The sequence below is a fragment of the Entelurus aequoreus genome, linkage group LG04 (assembly GCF_033978785.1).
Source record: "Entelurus aequoreus isolate RoL-2023_Sb linkage group LG04, RoL_Eaeq_v1.1, whole genome shotgun sequence".
Taxonomy (NCBI): Eukaryota; Metazoa; Chordata; class Actinopteri; order Syngnathiformes; family Syngnathidae; genus Entelurus; species Entelurus aequoreus.
Window position 1 is genome coordinate 61,492,720 of NC_084734.1, and position 22,465 is coordinate 61,515,184.

General features: G+C 39.8%; 1 protein-coding gene across 3 annotated transcripts in view; it reads right to left on the reverse strand.

Annotated features, from left to right (window-relative positions):
• il1rapl2 (interleukin 1 receptor accessory protein-like 2) overlaps positions 1-22,465 on the reverse strand; it is a 631,449-nt gene that overhangs the window by 500,228 nt on the left and 108,756 nt on the right. For all 3 annotated transcript variants that reach the window (XM_062045414.1, XM_062045413.1, XM_062045415.1), the window contains one exon: positions 4,778-4,889. In XM_062045414.1, the coding sequence (XP_061901398.1) occupies positions 4,778-4,865 (88 nt within the window). In that variant the 5' untranslated portion in view covers positions 4,866-4,889. Of the gene's footprint in view, positions 1-4,777; positions 4,890-22,465 lie in introns of those variants that run through there.

Genomic DNA, 22,465 nt, shown 5'->3' on the forward strand with positions numbered 1-22,465 from the left:
TCCGGTAGCTTCCGAAAGAGCGAGCGGCAATACAAAACTGTGGTGCACTGGACCCCAGCGCTGATACTCCGACAGAGAGTCGCTGGGCGAATCGGACGTGTAACACGTTAGTCGTGATGTTAGCCCGTTCGGGGCTAATTGTGCTACCGTGACTTTAAACTCCCGTTGGCTCCAGACAGAGACAATTTTTGTTATTTGGGTCCAAAATACCCCTGCGTTAGTGGAAAAGCGGCAAATGAGTGAAAGCGAGAGAAACGTTGCCGTGGAGACAAGGGTTGTCTTACGTGCCTGGCTGCAGTCACACCACGACACCTGTCCGTCAGTAATAAAGTCCCTAATAACCTGGACCAATTCAAACGTTATTTGTTTTTGTATTGTTTAATTTGCATTGCCTCACACGATGAACACTACATATATTTTTATATGACGCCATATAACACTCTGGGAGCCGTCACTTTTTCCCGGTACTTTCCGCCGACCGCCGTGTTGCTGTCGGGAGGAAAAGTGGGACGACACACATAGCGGAAATAACATTATTCTCCGTGCGTCGGCTAAATACAAATATATTCCACAACCCCAAACATGTCTTTTTCAAAGCGTGCAGTGAAGAGAAAGGTTATAGTGATGAGCAAAAACAATTCCAGGAAAAGTGGGAGATGCAATATTTCTTTGTTGAGCACAGGTGCACCCCGACCTGTTTTATTTGCACAGAGAAAGTTGCCGTGCACAAGGAATACAATTTAAAACGTCATTATACCACTAGACATGCTGAGGAGTATGCAAAATACCAGGGAGATGAAAGAGTGAACCGGGTTGCACATTATGTGTATGTGTATAAATCAAATTATTATTGTTATTACTTATGACTGACTGATTTATTTACTTAAGTCTCATTTTGTTCATTTATATTTTGATTTTATTTTGTGTTGAAAATAAAAATAAAGACATTTAAAAAATTGTTTTTTTTAAGAAATCTTTACTTGCGGCCCAGCCTCACCCAGACTCTGCATCCAGTGGCCCCCAGGCAAATTGAGTTTGAGACCCCTGATTAACAGTCAGCATAGTCAATATGACTACATTTACACTGCAGGGCAAAGTGGCCCAAATCAGATTTTTTTGGAATGTGATTTTTTTCCAGCTGACTGTTTACAATGCAAGTAAAATGTGATTTTTATCAGACTCCAGTGTAAATGTGCATGTTGCCCCGATGTAAACTTGCATGCGCAGTGCGATAAAGTTAAAACAAAAGAAGGTTGACCGGGAGGAAGTCGCTACTACTACAAAATCAAATATAAGTTGCCACACCTTAAAAATGAGCAATTTCTCACGTGAGAATAAATCAAAATGATATAATGTATGAATGGATGTATATAGTGTAATATATTTGTGAGGGTTCTAATTTTTTAAATGGCTGTTAAGTAGAGGAGACACGGACATCAGCGTGGATCTGCGGGAGCTTTATTTGTAAGGTACACCTGTGCAATAATTATGCTATTTAATCAGCATCTGGACATGCCACACTTGTGAGGTGTGATGGATTGTCTTGGCAAAGAAGAAATGCTCACTAACATAGATTTACACAGCTCTGTGAACATTATTTGAGAGGAATAGGTTTTTTGTGTATGTAGTAAACAAATTAGATATTTGAGTTGAACTCATGAAAAAATGGGAGCAAAAAAAAAGTGTTGTGTTTATATTTTTGTTCGGTATCATTATCCTGTGTGTTTTCTTACTTAACAAAAATTAATCTGGAGTGAGCAGTATAACAATTCCACAGTCGTTTGGTACCATTGACAATTGCCTACTTCCAGAAAATTTACAAATCTAACGTCCGTTGTGATAAAATTGACCTCATATTGCTGCATGTCAAACAAGTAATACAAAATCCACACATTTAAACTTTAAAACATTATCAAATTACTACACCAGTCTTGGGCAAATTCAAGCCATTTTGCTATCTCCAAAGATTTGGAAAAAAAGGCCCAAATACCATTTGCAGATCTATCACTGACAAGGTAATACAACACCAGCACCACTCAGCAGCAGTGATGCATGCAGAGAAAGGGGGAAGCTGAGGAAAATGTTATTTTGGAATTTTGCCTATTATTCACAATCATTATGAAAGACATAACGATGGATTATTATTGTTTTTGCATTCAAAATCTTTAATAAATGCGATCAAAGGTCCACTTACAATGGAGCCTATGGAGCCGCTCTATTCTGCCTTTAAAGGCCTACTGAAATGATTTGTTTTTATTTAAACGGGGATAGCAGATCCATTCTATGTGTCATACTTGATCATTTCGCGATATTGCCATATTTTTGCTGAAAGTATTTAGTAGAGATCATTGACGATAAAGTTGCAGCTTTTGGTCGCTGATAAAAAAAAGCCTTGCCTGTACCGGAAGTAGCGTGACGTCACCAGAGGAAGCACTCCTCAAAATTTCCCATTGCTTTCAATGCAGCTAGAGCGATTCGGACCAAGAAAGCGACGATTACCCCATTAATTTGAGCGAGGATGAAAGATTTGTGGATGAGGAACGTTAGAGTGAAGGACTAGAATGCAGTGCAAGACATATCTTTTTTCGCTCTGACCGTAACTTAGGTACAAGCTGGCTCATTGGATTCCACACTCTCTCCTTTTTCTATTATGGATCACGGATTTGTATTTTAAACCACCTCGGATACTATATCCTCTTGAAAATGAGAGTCGAGAACGCGAAATTGACATTCACAGTGACTTTTATCTCCACGACAATACATCGGCGAAGCTCTTTAGCTACTGAGCTAACGTGATAGCATCGGGCTCAAATGCAGGTAGAAACAAAACAAATAAGTCCCTGACTGGAAGTATAGACAGAAGATCAACAATACTATTAAACCATGTACATGTAACTACTTGGTTAATAATTCCCAGCCTGGCAAAGCTTAACAATGCTGTTGCTAACGACGCCATTGAAGCTAACTTAACAACGGGACCTCACAGAGCTATGATAAAAACATTAGCGCTCCACCTATGCCAGCCCTCATCTGCTCATCAACACCCGTGCTCACCTGCGTTCCAGCGATCGACGGAAGGACGAAGGACTTCACCCGATCATCCGTGCGGTTGGCGGCTAGCATCGGCTAGCGCGTCTGCTATCCAAGTAAGTCGTCCTGGTTGTGTTGCTACAGCCAGCCGCTAATACACCGATCCCACCTACAACTTTCTTCTTTGCAGTCTTCATTGTTCATTTAACAAATTGCAAAAGATTCACCAACACAGATGTCCAGAATACTGTGGAATTTTGAAATGAAAATAGAGCTTTTTTGTATTGTATTCAATGGGGTACCAATACTTCCGTATCAATTGTTGACGTCACGCGCATACATCATCATATCTAGACGTTTTCAATCGGAAGTGTGGCGGGAAATTTAAAATTGCACTTTATAAGTTAACCCGGCCGTATTGGCATGTGTTGCAATGTTAAGATTTCATCATTGATATATAAACTATTAGACTGCGTGGTCGGTAGTAGTGGGTTTCAGTTGGCCTTTAAAGGCCTTAAAAGAAAACATCCTATCACTTCCATTAAAGTTTTATATGCATGATGTAAGTATATATGTAATGTAGTAATGGACACATTTATAATAACATTAAATATTTACGTATTTTGATTATTTTAAGCATATGTGGCAAATTAATTTCATAAACGCATCACAACTTTTGCTTTTTTTTCCAACAGCATCACTGATTACTACTCACTGCAGACTTTATGAGCACCAACAAACATCATTAAACATCCTTTACTGTGCAATGCTTGCTGTCATTAGGATGACAGCAGGAAACTGCTAGGATTTTCATATACCGGTATTCCCATTTAGATGAGAGAATGACTTGTAATCCTCACGAAGAAAAGGTGGGTGGACCCAAGTGTCTTTTCGTGTCATTCTCGCCATTCCTGAGTCCTAATTGATGTGAATCGGTGTACCATTTTGTCGGAATACGTCTTCAGCCTTCTTCTTTCCAGGTGAGAGGCATGATTTATGATCTAGAATAAACTTCCAGGTAGAAAGGAAGCGAGGAAACAGCTGACCACTCGATGATATAAACATTACACACAAGCTTGTGATCACTGCACCGCTATAAATATTTTTTCTGCCTTAGCGCTTATAATAACAATATCACTAATGTTTGTTTAATATTCAAATCACGAAATGTAAATGGAGTATTGTTGGCATTGGTTATTTATCGTATTTTATGGACAAAAGAGAGGACCTCCTATTGGCTCCGCTTTAAGCGGACTTTTATTTACGTTTATTTACAAGTTAGAATGCATTAAAAAAAAAATCCATCCATCGTCATGTCTTTCATAATAATTGTGAGCGATAGACACAATTCCAAAAAAAACTGCAGTTCCCTTTTAAGTGAAGTGGAAAGTGGAATATGTGTGTGAGAGAGAAAGTGGAAAATGCTGAAAATAATATAAAAAAATGGCTGACTCAATCAGCACTTTATAGACCCTGTTTCACGTTAAGAGGCTCCTGAAAGCATGCTTGGAAAAAGAAAGGGAGCGTTTGATAGCTAGAGTGAAGATCCAGTGAGTGACTCGCATTGAGATGAAAAAGAGAGAAGAAAACTGAGAAGACTGGTGGGTGTTTTCTAACCACAGAATGAAAGTGAAACAAAACACAAACAAAACGCCTTAGAGAGTTTAAGGATAGAAACGCCCATTTTTAGGCCAACGGATGTTAAATATCTTTTAAGAACAAGAACCAACAGAAGTATTTGCCCTACCAGAGTTCCTCTTGGAGATGTACTTGACGTCATCACTGGCTCCTGAGGCAAAGAGGGCAAGGATGAGGAAGAGAAAGAGTGAAGTCATCGTTGCTCTTCTCTCCGCAGGGACCTTATTAACAAACCAAACAGAAACAATTTTACACATAACACGTCATATATTATAGTGTAATTTCATTAATCTTAAAAATCCACAACACACCAAATATTGGCATTGTAGAACAAATGCAGTGCCTCGGCTCAAGAGCGCCCAAAAGTATTTTTTTTTAGATATGAGTCGTCTCTCGGCTAATTTTTTGCTTAAGTTTGTGTTCCGAGTCAGCTTCAGACACCCTCATCTCCAGTTGCTGTTCCCACCAAAAAAACAAGAAAACATAGGCAATAATCAAAAAACAAGACATACGTGTGCGTGGAGTCGATTCGGCAAAGCACTTCGAGCATAACACTTTCTAATTAGCACCATACTAAAGCAGGAGGAGTCAATAACAGGCTTTAATAACACCAGCTATTGGTGTTCTAATGATTTCCAATCAGCAGACATTGATCCATGAAAATATGGAAACACATTAGATTTCATATCGAGAACTGGACTGATTTCTCAACCATTAATATCTTAAATCAGAAAATGTAATCTTAGGGATTTCAATCCATCCTAACTGGACTGTTCAGTTTGTCTTACAAGACGTTTCCCCTCTCATCTGAGCAGACTTCATCATAGACTTGTACAGATCTATTCTGAGCGCTTTGTGTTAAAACTCAAACCATTTATCGTCTAACACAGGGGTCTCAAACTCATTTTACCTTGGGGTTGCTTGAAGTATAAACTTCAAAATCACGTTTTAACCATGTGACTAAATGTGTTAACTACTTCTGCCAACAGCTATGCAGGTAGTGACCCGGAGCTATGTTAGTGTTCTTTCAAATGGGATTCAAGATTGCCATAATAAATGGTACTATTACCCGCACAGATTGTGCAGGCCGCGAATAAACTCTAAAGTTAGATAGAGGGCCACATAATATGAGCCTGCAAGCTGCAAATGGCCCATGAGCCATGACTTTAAAATGCCAGCAAGACAGGTGCATGCCCAGACAGAAATGGTTTTGCTCTATTATGGTGCATTACAGCTGTCACCACAACAACAGTCATTAGAGCTGGGATTCCCTTTGTTAACATTGCATCATTGTGTGGAAAAACATACACAATATCAGTCTTTAGGATGGAATCAATTTCATGAGCATTCCATGTATGTAGGGATGATAATCGAAACCGATTTCCCCGGTTGTTCGATAAGAAAAGAACAGAGTCCTCGGACTCGAATCCCTTTTTGAGAACCGGTACCCGTTATCGAGACCACTATAGTAAAGAAAATGAGTTGGTTCTTTATTCGAATCCCTCGGAACGAATCCCGTCCCGACCAGAATACTCCGTGTGACATCACAAGAAATCACGTCACGTAGCTCAGTCGTTAGGCGCAGATAGCGAAAGCAGGAAAAAAATGGACCGGAAAAAGCGCTCCAAGGTGTAATAAAGTTCAAAACAAAAGGTATAATCCAATGAATAAATTTACTGAGAGATTTGAGCAGACTACAAACACATGACGAACACTTTTACGACCAACCGGAAACATAGCAACCAGGCTAGCAACGCACCTCCTTTAAGGCAGCTGTCGCAACGTTCTTAAAGCAACCGCAGTACATACATATATATACAACATATCTCCCTTTTTTAACTTTTCTTTTTCTTTCCTTGTAAACAAAACAAAATCACACTGTATATGTGTTGTCTGTCTAATTATAAATAATGCAGACGAGGCATGTTGGCTGAGTTCTTGACGTTTACTTTCACAGCGTGCTCATAACCTCATTCTTAGCTGCCGGGTGATGTGAAGTGAATTACATTTATATAGCGCTTTTTCTCAAGTGACTCAAAGCGCTTTACATAGTGAAACCCAATATCTAAGTTACATTTAAAGCAGTGTGGGTGGCACTGGGAGCAGGTGGGTAAAGTGTTTTGCCCAAGGACACAACGGCAGTGACTAGGATGGCGGAAGCGGGGATCGAACCTGCAACCCTCAAGTTGCTGGCACGGCCGCTCTACCAACCGAGCTATACCGCCCAATGATGACATGCAACAACACTTTTCAGGGCTACCGCGCATGCTCGTCACTCCCGTTGCATGCTCGGTAGTGTACTTGTTATATTCCCTAGCTCATAACATATTTCCCCCTATAAAGAAATAATGTTAACTCAATAAAGTGTATTTCTTTTTTTAGCTTTAACTTTTCATTTTTTAGCATTGTAACAACATTTGCATTACAACTTTTCTCTTCATAGAATTTTCTTTCAGTAAAGAAATAAAGTGCAAAAATGTCAAAGCATCATAACAAACAGTTATGTCAAATAGCAGCAGAATTGCACTTTTTGGAGAGCTGTATTATTTTCAGTTTTGTGCCCAAGGGACTGATTTTATTTAACACTATATTATTATTTATGCACCTATAGTGATCACAGAGACAGGTTGGTTTTATGTTACTGTATATATTTGTTTTTCTGAAAAATCCCACTTAATATACTTTGGGTAACAACAGTCAATATTTATTTATTTTATTTTTTTAGGGGGGTAACAGTCAATATTTATTTATTTATTAGATTACATTTTTTTCTTATATAACAAAAGTGAGCTTTTGTTAAACCAAATATTGTGTGTTTTTTTCCATATACAACAACCAATCTGGACTCGATAAGAGAATCGATAAGGAATCGGTTCGATAAGAGGATTCGATAATAGGCTCGAACTCGATAATTTCTTATCAAACATCATTGCTACATGTATGTGTATTAACCCCTGGAACCAAAAAAGTGTCTTTGTCTTTTTTGTATTAGTGTTGAGTTTCGTAAGAATGGCTAAAAAGGACAGTATTGTTAGTGGGAGAAAAGTAATGTCGCAGACTACCTCCTCTTTTCAGGGATGTTTTTTTGTTTAACTTTGACATATAGGTGACTTTCCCCACGCCCCTTTTGAACCATCCGTCTTCCCTGTCCAGAATATTTACATGTTTGCCCTCATAGGAGAGCTTTCTCTTTGAGGTGCAGGTAGACAGCTGAGTCTTAACCTGAAGAGTGTGTTATGACATGCGTCTGCAAGCGGTTGTTTTTTCCTGAATAAATGAGAAATACATTGGCACATAAAAGGCAGAGCGGCCCAAGGCATAAGCGGACTAAGTGGCTGCTTATGGCCCCGCAGCCACTAGGGGGCCTAAGCGTACACATACAGGTATATTTACATTGTTTCAATAGTAGTTTAGGGGTGTTCACATTATGGCCTGGCGAAGTCTTTAGTGCTGCCCGCGAGACATCACAAGTTAATAATGAATGGCCCACGGTGTATTTCTATCTAAATTCATATAGCTGCAATTACCTTTGGTATGATATCGAAAAGCTTTTGACACCCTCATGGGGAGATTGATGGAAACATTAGGTAACAACCACAAGTTTGTTTTGTGATACAATGAGCACATCATTAAAATATATGACCCAATCCAAACGACTATACCCACTCATCGTGTAAATTAACTATAATCGACAAATACAGTCAACACACGGTCGCAAATAACAAACATTCTGCTCATTGAACTTTGTGGACATTATAAAACATGTATATATAATTTTAAATTACACATCTATAAATCCATTATAGGGCATGATGGGTAATATATGCAAAACTCTCACCACACTTCCCCATGTTTGCCACAGTTAAGCTGCTTGATATTTCTGATTGATTACAACACTTTAAGGAAGTCGTCAGGGAAGTAAACACGGTAGGAGCCAAATTTGACATACTCTTAATATTTAATGTTTTATCGTTCATACTTCATATTGCGTTGTCGCCAGGGTCGGATTTGTGTGTGTGTGTGTGTGGGGAAGAGCGGGGGTAGTTAAAGTGGAAGTAGTTAAGTTTTGTGTTGTTGTTAAGTCGGTTATAGTTTGCTTTAATCAATGCAAACTGAAGTGTTATTTTGCTACAAAAGATTGTTGTTACATTATAATCAACCCTTGCTGTGTTGCGAAAAAATCCTTGTAATGTGTGTTTTTGTCTATGCGTATCTTTGTGTGTGTGAGAGTGTGTGAGCGCACATCCATATAACAGTGAATAGCCGATTACTCTTGAAAAGGGCTTTATTTCAGTTTGTACTGTATTCTTTCATGTTTGGCAAACGTCCCTTTTTTCAATTTGGTAGGAAATAAATATGCAGACTTAAAGCATTGCCATCGCAGAACATTCAGTAACATTCAAAGAACATCATATGTAAAGTTCCGGGAACGGAAAAAATGCTTGCCGCTTGCACATATGGAACGGAAAAGCAACCCATATGCACCCAATAGGTAACGTTAATTTCCCAAAAAGGCTAATGTAATCACAACGTTCTGGGAACCAAAATGATGAGCTTGGTTAATTGAAAAACATCTAAGTAAATGTGAACACAGATCACTCTGAGACAGTACACATAGTTGTAATGAATAATATTACAAAAACAACTGAAGTTAGTATAGTTATTTACATATCAAATGTATTTACAGTACACACCTACATTTACATGTAAACTATTTTTGTTACCTTGTTTCTGGCAACATTTCTCATTAATAATATTTAAATGTTTGCTTGATATTTTATTTAAGGTAGAATGTAAATATTAAATAATAACAATTAGCTAAAAAGAAAAACCTGGTGATTAAAGACTAATATGTACAAGACTGGTGAGACAAGATGGCACTTTTACTGTAAATACAAAGCTTTATCACTTGGAACGTTCAACCCCCAGGCCACTCTGACAGCTGAATGTTCTACATTTTAAAATTAGGACCCATATGTGGCACTCTGGACATCATTCAATCATTGATATCATTTGTGTTATTATTACATCGGTATTATTTATGTTCTTCACTGGGCCACCAGCATGTATTTATAAATGACATGCCATATGTATAGATATTCCAGGCTAACAATAGGATAATGTACACAACACTGACAAAGCCGCAATGAGATTATAGTAGGTGTGTGAATGATCAACAATCAGTATTTTTGGCAGAAATAGAGGGCCCAAAAATCAGATATAGAAAGCCCCAAAATAAAATTTTGCTCAGGGCCCTATGGAGGCTTGATAAAATGTAATTGTCTCCAAACAGCAACATTTTCCTGTTCAGAAGTAAGATTAGTTTCAAACAGGGTGGAACAGATTATTTTTTTAAACAACATTAACACTACTTTTTCATTGTCTTATTTACAGTATGTTGTAAAAAGCACAAAAACAGTGTCTATTTCTTAGAGCAATGCAGAAACCATCTTCAATGGTGTGTTTTACATGTCAATCTGTGCCATACTCAGAGTTTTTATCAGTCTGTTGTTGGGTGTCGCGAGAAACGAAATAGGTGTAAGCCCATGTATCGAAAAACTGGGCCTAACAAAAGAGTACAGTAAAAAAAACAACATTAATATTGATCGAGGCAGGTTTTGCAATTGTAGTGCTGCAAATCGATTTTTCCAAACAAAATTAACAAACAAAAGTCCTCAAACACACACACACACAGACATTAGAGTGAACTGCATGTAATCATATTGATTTTCCCCTGTTCTTATACACAAGCACAGAGTGTAAACCACAAAGCTGAACAATCAAAAAAGACGAGCCAGCACTCATTCAGCTGCATTTTCCCCCCAAAAAATTTACAATGAAGGGGACATATACTTCAGCTTGAGTGATGACATCGTACCAGATTCCCGAGAACGGTAGTGTAGATAATGACAGGACCAACGTTCCATGCGCAATTGCATACTGCTCATGCGTTCTCAGTGCACAGCAACTCAATGCCGCGCAAAAAATCGAATTCCATCGGAACTCTAAACAATATAAACACAATTTGTTCTGCATGACTTGCAACGCAAAGCGGCCACAACAGATAACAATGATCGTCAACACTGTTCAAATATTGTAACGTCTGTTGAGACGCTTTAAAGAGTACAGGAATTACATCGATCACTTTATTGAGCAAAACTGTTTATTGTCGGCCGTAATAAGTGTCAGTGCTCGAGTCATTGTTACCTGCCGGAGCTTTTTAGTAATGGACACACTACACAACGGTAGAAATCCACACGTGTAAGCTTCATCACGATACCTGCTCAGTTTTTTGTATGAAGATATTGTGCATGAAGATATTTTGTTTGTTTTGTATTGCAATTGCTGACTTTGTGATGTTCTTTTTATTCATAGTTGTGTTGTTTGTCTGAGTAACCCTGGCGGTCAAAGCTTGTTTAATACATGAAGTGCTAAATTTGACGAGTAGAGGGCAATATCGCTTCATTTTAGGTTCCATTGTGTTGAGCCACATACATTTTGTGCAATGTTTGCTGTTGATGTTTTATTTGTATATGTGTAAACATTTTTAGTTTATGTGTGAATTAATCAACACTAAACATCCTATTTTATGTATGTAAAAATGAACAATGAAGATTATTTATATAAAATACACAGTGAACGTTATACTTTTGTAATGTTTATTTTAAATAAAGAAACCTAAATGCAAAAGAAGTGTAAAGAAATAAAACTGAGGAAGAAAAATAATTTAAAAGACGGTCCCCAGTCCTCAACAAAACTTCTGGAGCTTCTGTTTCTGCATGTGGTAACTATCTGTCAAGCTGCATATGCTGGAAATGAGTAGCAAGGGCAGTATAATGCATTTATTGACAGTGCAGTGTGAAAGCCGATGTGTTTACTTAAGTAAACGCAGTCTCAAAGGAATATCCAATCCAATCCAATCCATTTTATTTATATAGCACATTTAAACAACAAAATGTTTCCAAAGTGCTGCATAACAATATTAAAAACAATATTCAAATATTATCCTTAGCTCCACCAATGACTGAATAAAAACAAAAAATAAATACATAAAAAACCAATATAAAAAACAATATAAAATAAATATGATTAAAAACGATTTTAAAGGGTGAAACCAATTAAAACAGTAAATAGAAATCAAAATTTTAAAAACACGGAGGACAACAGAGGACCACACAACTCACGTAGTGTTAAAAGCCAGAGAATAAAAGTGGGTCTTAAGACGAGACTTAAAACACTCCACTGTAGAAGCAGTTTGAACATGGAGGGGCAGAGTGTTCCAGAGCTTAGGGCCGACCACAGAGAAGGCCCTGTCTCCCCTGGTTTTAAGTCTGGTCTTGGGCACCACGAGCTGGAGCTGGCTCTCAGACCTCAGAGCATGCACAGGATTGTAAATTTGGATGAGGTCCGAGATATACTGAGGTGCCATTCCAGTGAAAGCTTTAAAAACAAACAGCAAGGTTTTAAAATCAATTCTAAGATGAACAGGGAGCCAGTGCAAACTCTCAAGAATTGGGGTTATACGCTGGCGTCTCCTGGCCCCTGTTAAAAGTTGTGCTGCCGCGTTCTGGACTAATTGCAACCAGGAGAGAGCTTTTTGGCTAATGCCAGCATAAAGTGCATTGCAGTAGTCCAGGGGACTTGAAATAAAAGCATGCACGACTTGTTCAAAAAGGTTAAAAGATAAAAACGGTTTTACCTTTGCTAAAAGATGAAGATGATAAAAACACGATTTTAAAACGCCATTGACTTGTTTGTCAAGTTTAAAATTGCTGTCTATAACATGCGGAGACACTTTCTGACGAAATATACACATTTTAATGTCCGGCCCCTGAGCCCTTAGGCTCTTGAAACTAGGGCCCTCTTCATTATGTAGTTGAATAGCCCTGATCTAGACATTTGGTTTTTTTGAATAAAAAGCATGTTACTTGTTAGAATTCTGGTGTTTTTGGGCCACCCCAGATTGTAATAATGGCATTTATTAATTTCAATAAGGAACATTGATTTGAAAAATTAGACCATAAGGGTGACAATACTAACGTGAACACGGCCGTTAAATTTGGCACTATCTTCACCACGACAATCCAGATGACCATTTGTTAGCAGAATATTTTGATGCACTCTGTCTTCAACATGGCGACTTGTCCAGGGTGTACCCCGCCTTCCGCCGAATGCAACTGAAATAGGCTCCAGCACCCCGAAAGGGACAAGCGGTAGAAAATGGGTGGATGGATGTCTTCAACACCTGCCTCATCAATCCAAGATCCCCACGTTGGGGAGCATTGCCGAACGACGAGAAGCGAGATATTCCTAGACATCATCAAGAACATCATCGTCTCCATATGACATTGGTGTGCCTTTGATGTAAACAATGTGGAATGACAAAGCGGAACACGCAACGCTACCTAACAACACGGGATAATAAGAAAACAGCTAAACAGCTAGGTGCGACTGCAAGTTGACCAAGTTTTGGCAAAACAACTTATGCCCGGGGTTTCAGTACATGGAAGCCCAGTTCTAACTTAGAGGAATTAACCAAGATGTGAAGTATTTTCACGCCGTGGCCGTGTAGTAGTGGTCGGTGACGTTTGGAGGATTCACAAAGCGTCGAAAATGTCGTAAACATTCTTTTTTTTAAAGTCTCAATCTAGGGAAATGTTAGATATATTATTAGTACTATTGGGCAGCACGGTGGAACAGGGGTTAGTGCATGTGCTTCACAATACGAAGGTCCTGAGTAGTCCTGAGTTCAATACCGGGCTCGGGTTCTTTCTGTGTGGAGTTTGCATGTTCTCCCTTGACTGCGTGGGTTCCCTCCGGGTACTCCGGCTTCCTCCCATCGCCAAAAACATGCACCTGGGGATAGGTTGGTTGGCAACACTGAATTGGCCCTAGTGTGTGAATGTGAGTGTGAATGTTGTCTGTCTATCTGTGCTGGCCCTGCGATGAGGTAACCCCAAAAGGGACAGGCAGTAGAAAATGGATGGATGGGTATTAGTGCTATTACTTTACGGAAATTTGCTTATCACGGTCAGGCCTGGATAAACGACAGACGACTGTACAGTACTCTTATATTTAAGAATGCATGAATCGCTTGTGTCATCTTTGGGGACATGTATACAAAAATAATGGGAACCAGTAAGTCGCAATACATATTTTTCTTAACTTTACAAGCAGTAACTAATATCTTATGTTGCACAGTGACCTACTGTTGAGTAGAACTTCAATTGCTGTCATACATTATCACAGCAGTCGAGTGTCACTGACTAAAGGCTCCAATTAGTTCTTGTTGAGCAAAGGTCAAAGCCATAGCACACCCACAACAACAACTGTGTTTTTGACACACCCATTTCTATTTATCAATTGTATTTTTTCATGTTGTACTGCACAACACAAAATTGTTCAACAAGCCTGGCATCCACTTTATGAAATTGATTCATTATTTGTTCCATGTGGTGTCTGGCTAAACGGTCCTTGAGCATAGTACACATAAATATGTATGTGGTAGCTTCTAAAATTAATAATAAGAATTTGGGTGTTCAAGTACTGTTTTCATAAAATCTAAAACACATTTGGGCTTGTGTGAGGTTGTGCCCTTTTAACCAAATTACTAGTACAAATACCCTAGTACAATTTTGTGTTACAATGTTTCACATTATAACATTTTGTGGTCACAACACACTAATTTACAACTACTGTACTTACATGTTTGCAGTGGAAGAAAAGGTCACTACACTGAGAAAGGACAATATCACTTTTTAGTGATGCCCTACATTGTGTCACCCAGGCATAATTCAGACTCTTCTGATTGTAGTTCATCAAATTGAAGAAAAGTGAAGTCAAATTAGACATTGTAAAATGCTCAGAAAAAAGAACCGTTGCTACCATCATGGACAATAAAGTAGATATATTTGAATGTGTGAAAAGGATCCACTCCTTTAAAAAAACAAAAAACAAAGTAGTGGTCTTATTATTGAGACTTACTGCTTCCAATAATCCTGTGTCTCCCTCGTTTGCAACACCCCTTCCAGTGTGCAAGACAACCACAAAGATAAAAGTAGTTTTTGTATTACTGTTGAATGTAACTTATTTACTTACTAGTACTAGTGCTAATTTATTGTTTTTATATGTCCATCATGTATTGTGTGTACAGTTGGAGGGGACCTAGGTGGTAATGTATGTATAATTTAGGTAGTTTCGACAATAAACCCTAACATACAACACCATTGTGGGAACATAACTCGTACGTAGACTAAGCGGGCACCTCCTGTCTTGGCTGTGAAAAGTAAAAATGCCCGTGTGTGCAAACAAATTAAATAACTGCAGTGGCTCTCAACAAGTAATCATCTTTACAAATCCTTTACAACAACTTCCATATTTAACGTTGATGTCAATACTGGCGTACATATGTCACATTTATACCACTATACACCAATGAAGGATATGTGGTGAACCTATTTCCACTAAGTTTCTAAAAGTACAAAGAACAAAACGATTCCCAGATGTGGTTGTGGTGTACATGTGTAAACAGATCTTTAATTACAATATATTGCATCTTATAGAGTAAGATCAAATCTAAAAGGTGATACGTGAAATCAATATTGTTTAAGATACTGTCAGTTGCCACTGTTCTGTTTATTGTTAAAAACAACAACAACATTTCAGTGGATGACACTGTGCTGCATGACACATCATATATGGCATGTGGCAATGGATCAGCTCAAATCCCTCCAGCTTGTCTAATTAACAATCTGCTCTCACGCGCTGCTTTTTATGCCAACACACAATACATCCTTTGGCCATCATGAGTGAGTTAATCATCATTTCAATTACAAGCATTACCAAAGAGAAAAAGTTTGGATGTTCTGTTTTCATGTTCAAGTTAGTAAGTGATCATTGCATAATGTCATACAGATATTCCTAAATACTGTAGTTTTGAAATGCAAATGGGACTGGAAAGAAAATTCAAGTTTCTGGTCTTTTTAGAAAAAAAACAATTAAGAAAGTGATCCATGTTCAGATGGTACTGTAGTTACTTTTATGTTCCAGGAATTTTCATGCAGAGTTTGCAGCATGATTTAATGACTACTTTAGGCATTTAAAAAAGAAAAAAAAGTAATGTAAAATGTAAAAATAAAAGTTTATTTCAAGTACTATCATCATTGGAGGACTAGAGAAAAAGGAGTGGCTATTTTGGGCCATGGCTCTCTCAGGCAAAAAGGTCCTTGACCGTTGCTCTAAAGCTTAAATGTAAAGTAGGGGTGATCGATCCGGATGCCCATTCTATCAATAGTGTAATAACTTTGTTTGTCTGTCACGCTCCGTAAACAACAAAGAGGAAGTGGCCTACAGGATCGCCAGATGGTAGACTGAGGGAAAAAAATATGGGTACGCCGTAGACTAAGTCTAGACACAAAGCTGAAGATGTACAGAGCAGTAGTTCTTCCCTCCCTGCTTTATGTCTGCAAAATGTGGACAGTCTACAGCCGGCACGCAGAACAACTGAATGCCTTCCACATGGTATGCCTCAGAGCTCTGCTCCGTGTCAGGTGGCAAGACAAAGTACCAGGTACTGAAGTGCTGCAGCGTGTTGAGAGCGAGAGCATCTACGCCACAGTACTGCGCTCTCAGCTTCAGTGGGCTGGCCACGTTCACCGCATCGAGGACAATGGACTACTAAAGAGACTGCTCTATGGCGAGCTGTCCACTGGAAAATGCTCGATTGGTCGGCCGAAGAAGAGATATAAAGGCAGGCTGAAGGAGGCTCTCATACTCTGTGATATCCACCACTCGTCCTGGGAAGTGACTGCAAGTCTGGCGATCCTATATAAAATCTGGGGCGGTTGACTACGAACAGAAGCTTATCAGGGAAAAGGAATGTAGACGGCAGCTAAGGAAAAAGCGCACAAGACCTAGCTTTCAGTCCGGTCCAGCCCACAGCATGCCTGCACTGCTAACAGAGTAATCTTAGTTGTTGGCAAACTGCCATTTGGCTTACTGTATTAAACAATGACCATGTTCGTGTGTGAGTGCAAGCCAGCACAGTACAAAGAGCCTCGTTTAAGTACGCTTCAAATTGCAATACAAAAACATTTTTTATTTTGCACTATATTGTTTTGTTATTGCTGTTTACACATAGTTTGCCTGCATTGTGTGCATCTACTTGTACGAGTTGTTACATTAGAGATGGGTCTCTTGAATTGTTCATGTAAATTGTGTTCTCCAACAGGTAGCTCAAGAGGTAGCCGTGACTCAACACCTTGGCACTCAGCAGCAAGGGTTGGAATTGGGGGTTAAATCACCAAAAATGATTCCCGGGCACGGCACCGCTGCTGCCCACTGCTCCCCTCACCTCCCAGGGGGTGAACAAGGGGATGGGTCAAATGCAGAGGACACATTTCACCACACCTAGTGTGTGCGTGACAATCATTGGTACTTTAACTTTAACTTTAATATTAAGTAGCAAATCAAAAGATCAAATAATGTTTGCCTAAACTTGTAACTGCTCAATTACAACATGGTGCCTCTATTTAATGATACAATTCCACAAGACAATGTTTAAGCAAAGGTATCTGCATTGTGAGTACATTATAAATGTTGCCAGTCATACAAATAAAGACAAATAGCTCACTTCTCCTTTCTTTTTTGTCAAAGTAGGTCTGATAGTGACGATGAAAGTGGGAGACTCAATCAATCAATCAATCAATGTTTATTTATATAGCCCTAAATCACAAGTGTCTCAAAGGGCTGTACAAGCCACAACGACATCCTCGGTACAGAGCCCAAATACGGGCAAGGAAAACTCACCCCAGTGGGACGTCAATGTGGATGACTATGAGAAACCTTGGAGAGGACCGCATATGTGGGTAACCCCCCCCCTCTAGGGGAGACCGAAAGCAATGGATGTCGAGTGTGTCTGACATAATATTGTGAAAGTCCAACACATCAGCGAAAGTCCAGTCCATAGTGGGGCCAGCAGGAACCATCCCGAGTGGAGACGGGTCAGCAGCGTAGAGATGTCCCCATCTGATGGACAGGCTAGCGGTCCACCCCGGGTTGGGAGCAGAGTAGAAAAGAAAAGAAAAGAAACGGCAGATCAACTGGTCTAAAAAGGGAGTCTATTTAAAGGCTAGAGTATACAAATGAGTTTTAAGATGAGACTTAAATGCTTCTACTGAGGTAGCATCTCTAACTTTTACCGGGAGGGCATTCCATAGTATTGGAGCCCGAATAGAAAACGCTCTATAGCCCGCAGACTTTTTTTGGGCTCTGGGAATCACTAATAAGCCGGAGTTCTTTGAACGCAGATTTCTTGCCGGGACATATGGTACAATACAATCGGCAAGATAGGCAGGAGCTTGACCGTGTAGTATTTTATACGTAAGTAGTAAAACCTTAAAGTCACATCTTAGGTGCACAGGAAGCCAGTGCAGGTGAGCCAGTATAGGCGTAATATGATCAAACTTTCTTGTTTTTGTCAAAAGTCTATCAGCCGCATTTTGTACCATCTGTAATCTTTTAATGCTAGACATAGGGAGGCCCGAAAATAAAACGTTACAGTAATCGAGACGAGATGTAACGAACGCATGGATAATGATCTCAGCATCGCTTGTGGAGAAAATGGGACGAATTTTAGCGATATTACGGAGATGAAAGAAGGCCGTTTTAGTAACACTCTTAATGTGTGACTCAAACGAGAGAGTTGGGTCGAAGATAATACCCAGATTCTTTACCGAGTTGCCTTGTTTAATTGTTTGGTTGTCAAATGTTAAGGTGGTATTATTAAATAGATGTCGGTGTTGAGCAGGACCGATAATCAGCATTTCCGTTTTCTTAGCGTTGAGTTGCAAAAAGTTAGCGGACATCCATTGTTTAATTTCATTAAGACACGCCTCCAGCTGACTACAATCCGGCGTGTTGGTCAGCTTTAGGGGCATGTAGAGTTGGGTGTCATCAGCATAACAGTGAAAGCTAACACCGTATTTGCGTATGATGTCTTCAGCGGCAGCATGTAAATACTAAAGAGTGCAGGGCCAAGAACCGAACCCTGGGGAACTCCGCACGTTACCTTAACATAGTCCGAGGTCACATTGTTATGTTACTCCTGATGTAAATAATGGGATGATAGGCACTAAATTATAATCGAGCACTTAGACCTGCAGCATAATTCCAGCCAGCGAATCCAGCTGGTGTGCAATTAATAGCAAAAGCCACCAGCAAGGAGAAAACAATTTCCACAAGGTAATAACGTTAATTGATTCTACATTACACATCCTTGCTTCTCAGGATGCATTTAAAGCATTTGAGATTTTTGTAGTTCGCTGAGCTCCTCACAAGGATCTGGGACTTCTCAATAGGAGATGTATTTTAGAAGGCGGGACCTTGTAAAAAAATCATTGTATGTGATTGGATAAACCACTTGTCCGTTATCTCGAATGACGTGCTTCTTCAACCACTCATATCCAAATCAACCCGTGACGCTGATGAGAGCGACGCTGGGAAATCCAAAACAGAACAGCCGACATATTGGATAACGACAGAGTGAAAAGTTCTCTGTTCATCTTTCAAATAATTAATATTCGATAGATTCGACAAAACAGTTGCAATAGCAAAATCAATGTCAGCACACGACTCCTCGCTGCGTGTCGCCATTGTGGTTTGAATCAAACAGTCGCTTCGGCGCTACGTCACATCTATGAAATCCCGACCGGCGATCCTGATTGGTTCATTGTTTGTTGCTATCTTGAAGGAGTTTGCATTGCCCTCGAGCCCAGATCCGTGTGTGGAGCTCAGCGAACTACAAGGATCTGGTGAGAGTCTGGTTAGTGCAGCATGAATTCTGGTCAAAACATTAAAAAAACATGGAGATTTGAGATCTGAGTTGTACCCACCACCTGATTTTACTGTATTTTTAATGACATAGGCTCCAGCACCCCCCGCGACCCCGTAAGGGACAAGCGGTAGAAAATGGATGGATGGATGATTACACCGCCAACTAGTGGCCTGGTATGTGTACTACAGCATTAGTTGTTCTAAAAAATTATGTTTACAAGGATCCTCTTCATAATTGTAATGTTCAGATTTAGGACTTTAAAATGCAGTGGGAAAAGTTTTTAGAAAGGCGTATTGTCATGTAAATGTGGCCCTGTTATTTTTTCCTTCATTTTCATACACACGCAGGCTCACACTTTCTTTTTCTCTAATGCAGGCTCCCTCATCACTAAACACAGCTCTCCTTATCTTGTCCGTTTTGCCTCCTCCCTTGCCTACCATCCTTATCACGCACACATACACACACATGCACACACACACACGAGGCCATCAAGGTCAGTCTCTTGCTCTCTCTTCCAAGACAAGAGCACTGATACATTTGCTAAGAACCACCAGCTTGTTTGATGTTTGATCCAGCGTGAATTTGAGCAAAGAGAGAAGAGAAGCCCAAGTATAATGTGTAACTGTTCTCTCTCTCTCTCTCTCTCTCTCTCTGTATGTGTGTGTACTCATACAGAGAATTAGACCTGAGAAAGAACAAAACTAAATGATTGGGAAAATGTAGTTTTGGCTTAAACTTTATCTGCGGGGTGTGTGCACACGAAAACACACACTGAGAGAAACAGAGGGAGAGAGCAGGGCAGAACAAACACTATTAGAGCATTACAATCCTCATATATTTCATCCTCTCTGTTGCTCTGCTTTCGGTCTGTCTGTCCGTGATAATATTATGCCAACAGCCGAGCACGGGGATGTCGAAGCAGGGTCAGAGTGTGTGTGATGCACACATCACATTGTGTCACACATGACATGCACTTAGAAAGACTGGGCTATGTTTTGTTCATGCCTTAGAGTTTGAAAGTCTGTTTGGGAGGCAGCTTTTCTCATCAGGTAGCGCCAGTTATCTTATCAGACGTAGCCCATTTGGCTTTTTACTATGTGTAAGTTTGACAATGATTGGTATAATGTTGTAAGCATTGAGTGTGGACATTATAACGCATTATTGCTACAGTGAAACTGCAAAAGTCAAATAGCTTTTGAAATAAATCTGGGGAAAATTGCCACTAAAGTCACAAACAAGTTATACCTTGGACATTCAAGTCAATCTGACTGTAATGTTAGGGAGTTTTGGTAATATATGCCTATTTGTAGGAATCAAAATTCACCACAGCGAAAGGTGACTGTGCGTATATTTGACATGTTTGTATCAATGTATCCGGTCTATGATCTTTGAACTATGTGACCATCTCATATAAAATACATACTGTATATAATATTGCGACTAGAAATTGATATGATTGATTTTTTTTGACAGTACGTCAATCTGTCAGCTGTCACGCTCCCGATCACACAGGAACACAAAAAAACACAAACACACACACAAATACACACAAACAGCTGTCTAACACAGGAATTCCAATGGATACGTACGGCTGTGGAACGGCGCCACCACGGAACATCTCCGCCATCCACCAATTCCCAGTTCTGAAGCCCATTGTTACGGCTCCACCATGCAGCGAAATAGACTTTAACAAAATCTCACAAATATGCGTGTAATCACATGATAAGGAATGTTGTAGTAAAGCAGACCACATGAGGACATGCTGATTCTGTAGGTCCTAAATCAAAGAATCATATTACAGACATATCCTGGACAGCTATTCCAGGTCCTGTGTCAAATACCAGCTCACACGGAGGTCGGGGAAGCTGGGAAGTGGTTAGCGGGAGTTGAATGAAATGTGTGTGTGTATACAATGCTAGCCAGGCATGTTGTTACTGTTGTCTGGTTTCTTGCTACAAATACAAGAATAAAGGTGTTGTTCAACAAGGCAAAACCGTTCTCTTTTCTTTGAGTCAAGTCAAGTCAGTGCCATTACAGAGGCCCAACTGTGGGTATTAATAGATGGAAAAGCTTGAGACATTCTGAGGATCTGCCGTTCAGCAGCCGTTAAGCACCTACAATGATAATTAAATGAGTTATACTTGTATAGCGCTTTTCTACCTTCAAGGTACTCAAAGCGCTTTGACAGTATTTCAACATTCACCCATTCACACACACATTCACACACTGATGGCGGGAGCTGCCATGCAAGGCGCTAACCAGCACCCATCAGGAGCAAGGGTGAAGTGTCTTGCCCAAGGACACAACGGATGTGACTAGGATGGTAGAAGGTGGGGATTGAACCCCAGTAACCAGCAACCCTCCGATTGCTGGCACGGCCGCTCTACCAACTTCGCCACACCGTCCCATATATGGGCAGGATTGAGTTTATTTGCTTCTCATCCTCTGTTAGGACAGAATGAAATGTTTGTGGTTTGCTTTACAACAACCACCCTTATCACATCATTACGTAAAGATTTGCGAGATCTCGTATAAGTCTGCGTTACTTCACTGCACATTAGAGCTGCAACAATGTGCATCAGATCGGTGGTGGGGATTGGTATAAAAATCTGGGGCAAGCCTCCTTTGATTAATCACAGCCTAACAAACATTTGTACTAACAGAACTGCATAACTGATAACATCACACACAACATCAGGGTGGTTATAATAACAAGTGAAACCAAAGTTTAGTCTACGGAGTTACATTCAGCCAGAAAGAAGACGCTGTTGTGCGTGTATACCAGACCTGGGCATTCTGCGGCCCGCGGGCCACATCCGGCCCTTTGTGCATCCCTGTCCGGCCCGCGTGAGGCCAATCATAAATTACAAAATACATTTTAAAACGTTTCTATGTCGAGTGTGCAATACAACGGTGCTGCTTTTGTTTTGAAAAGCGTTATTTGTATTACTTCCGTGTGGACGT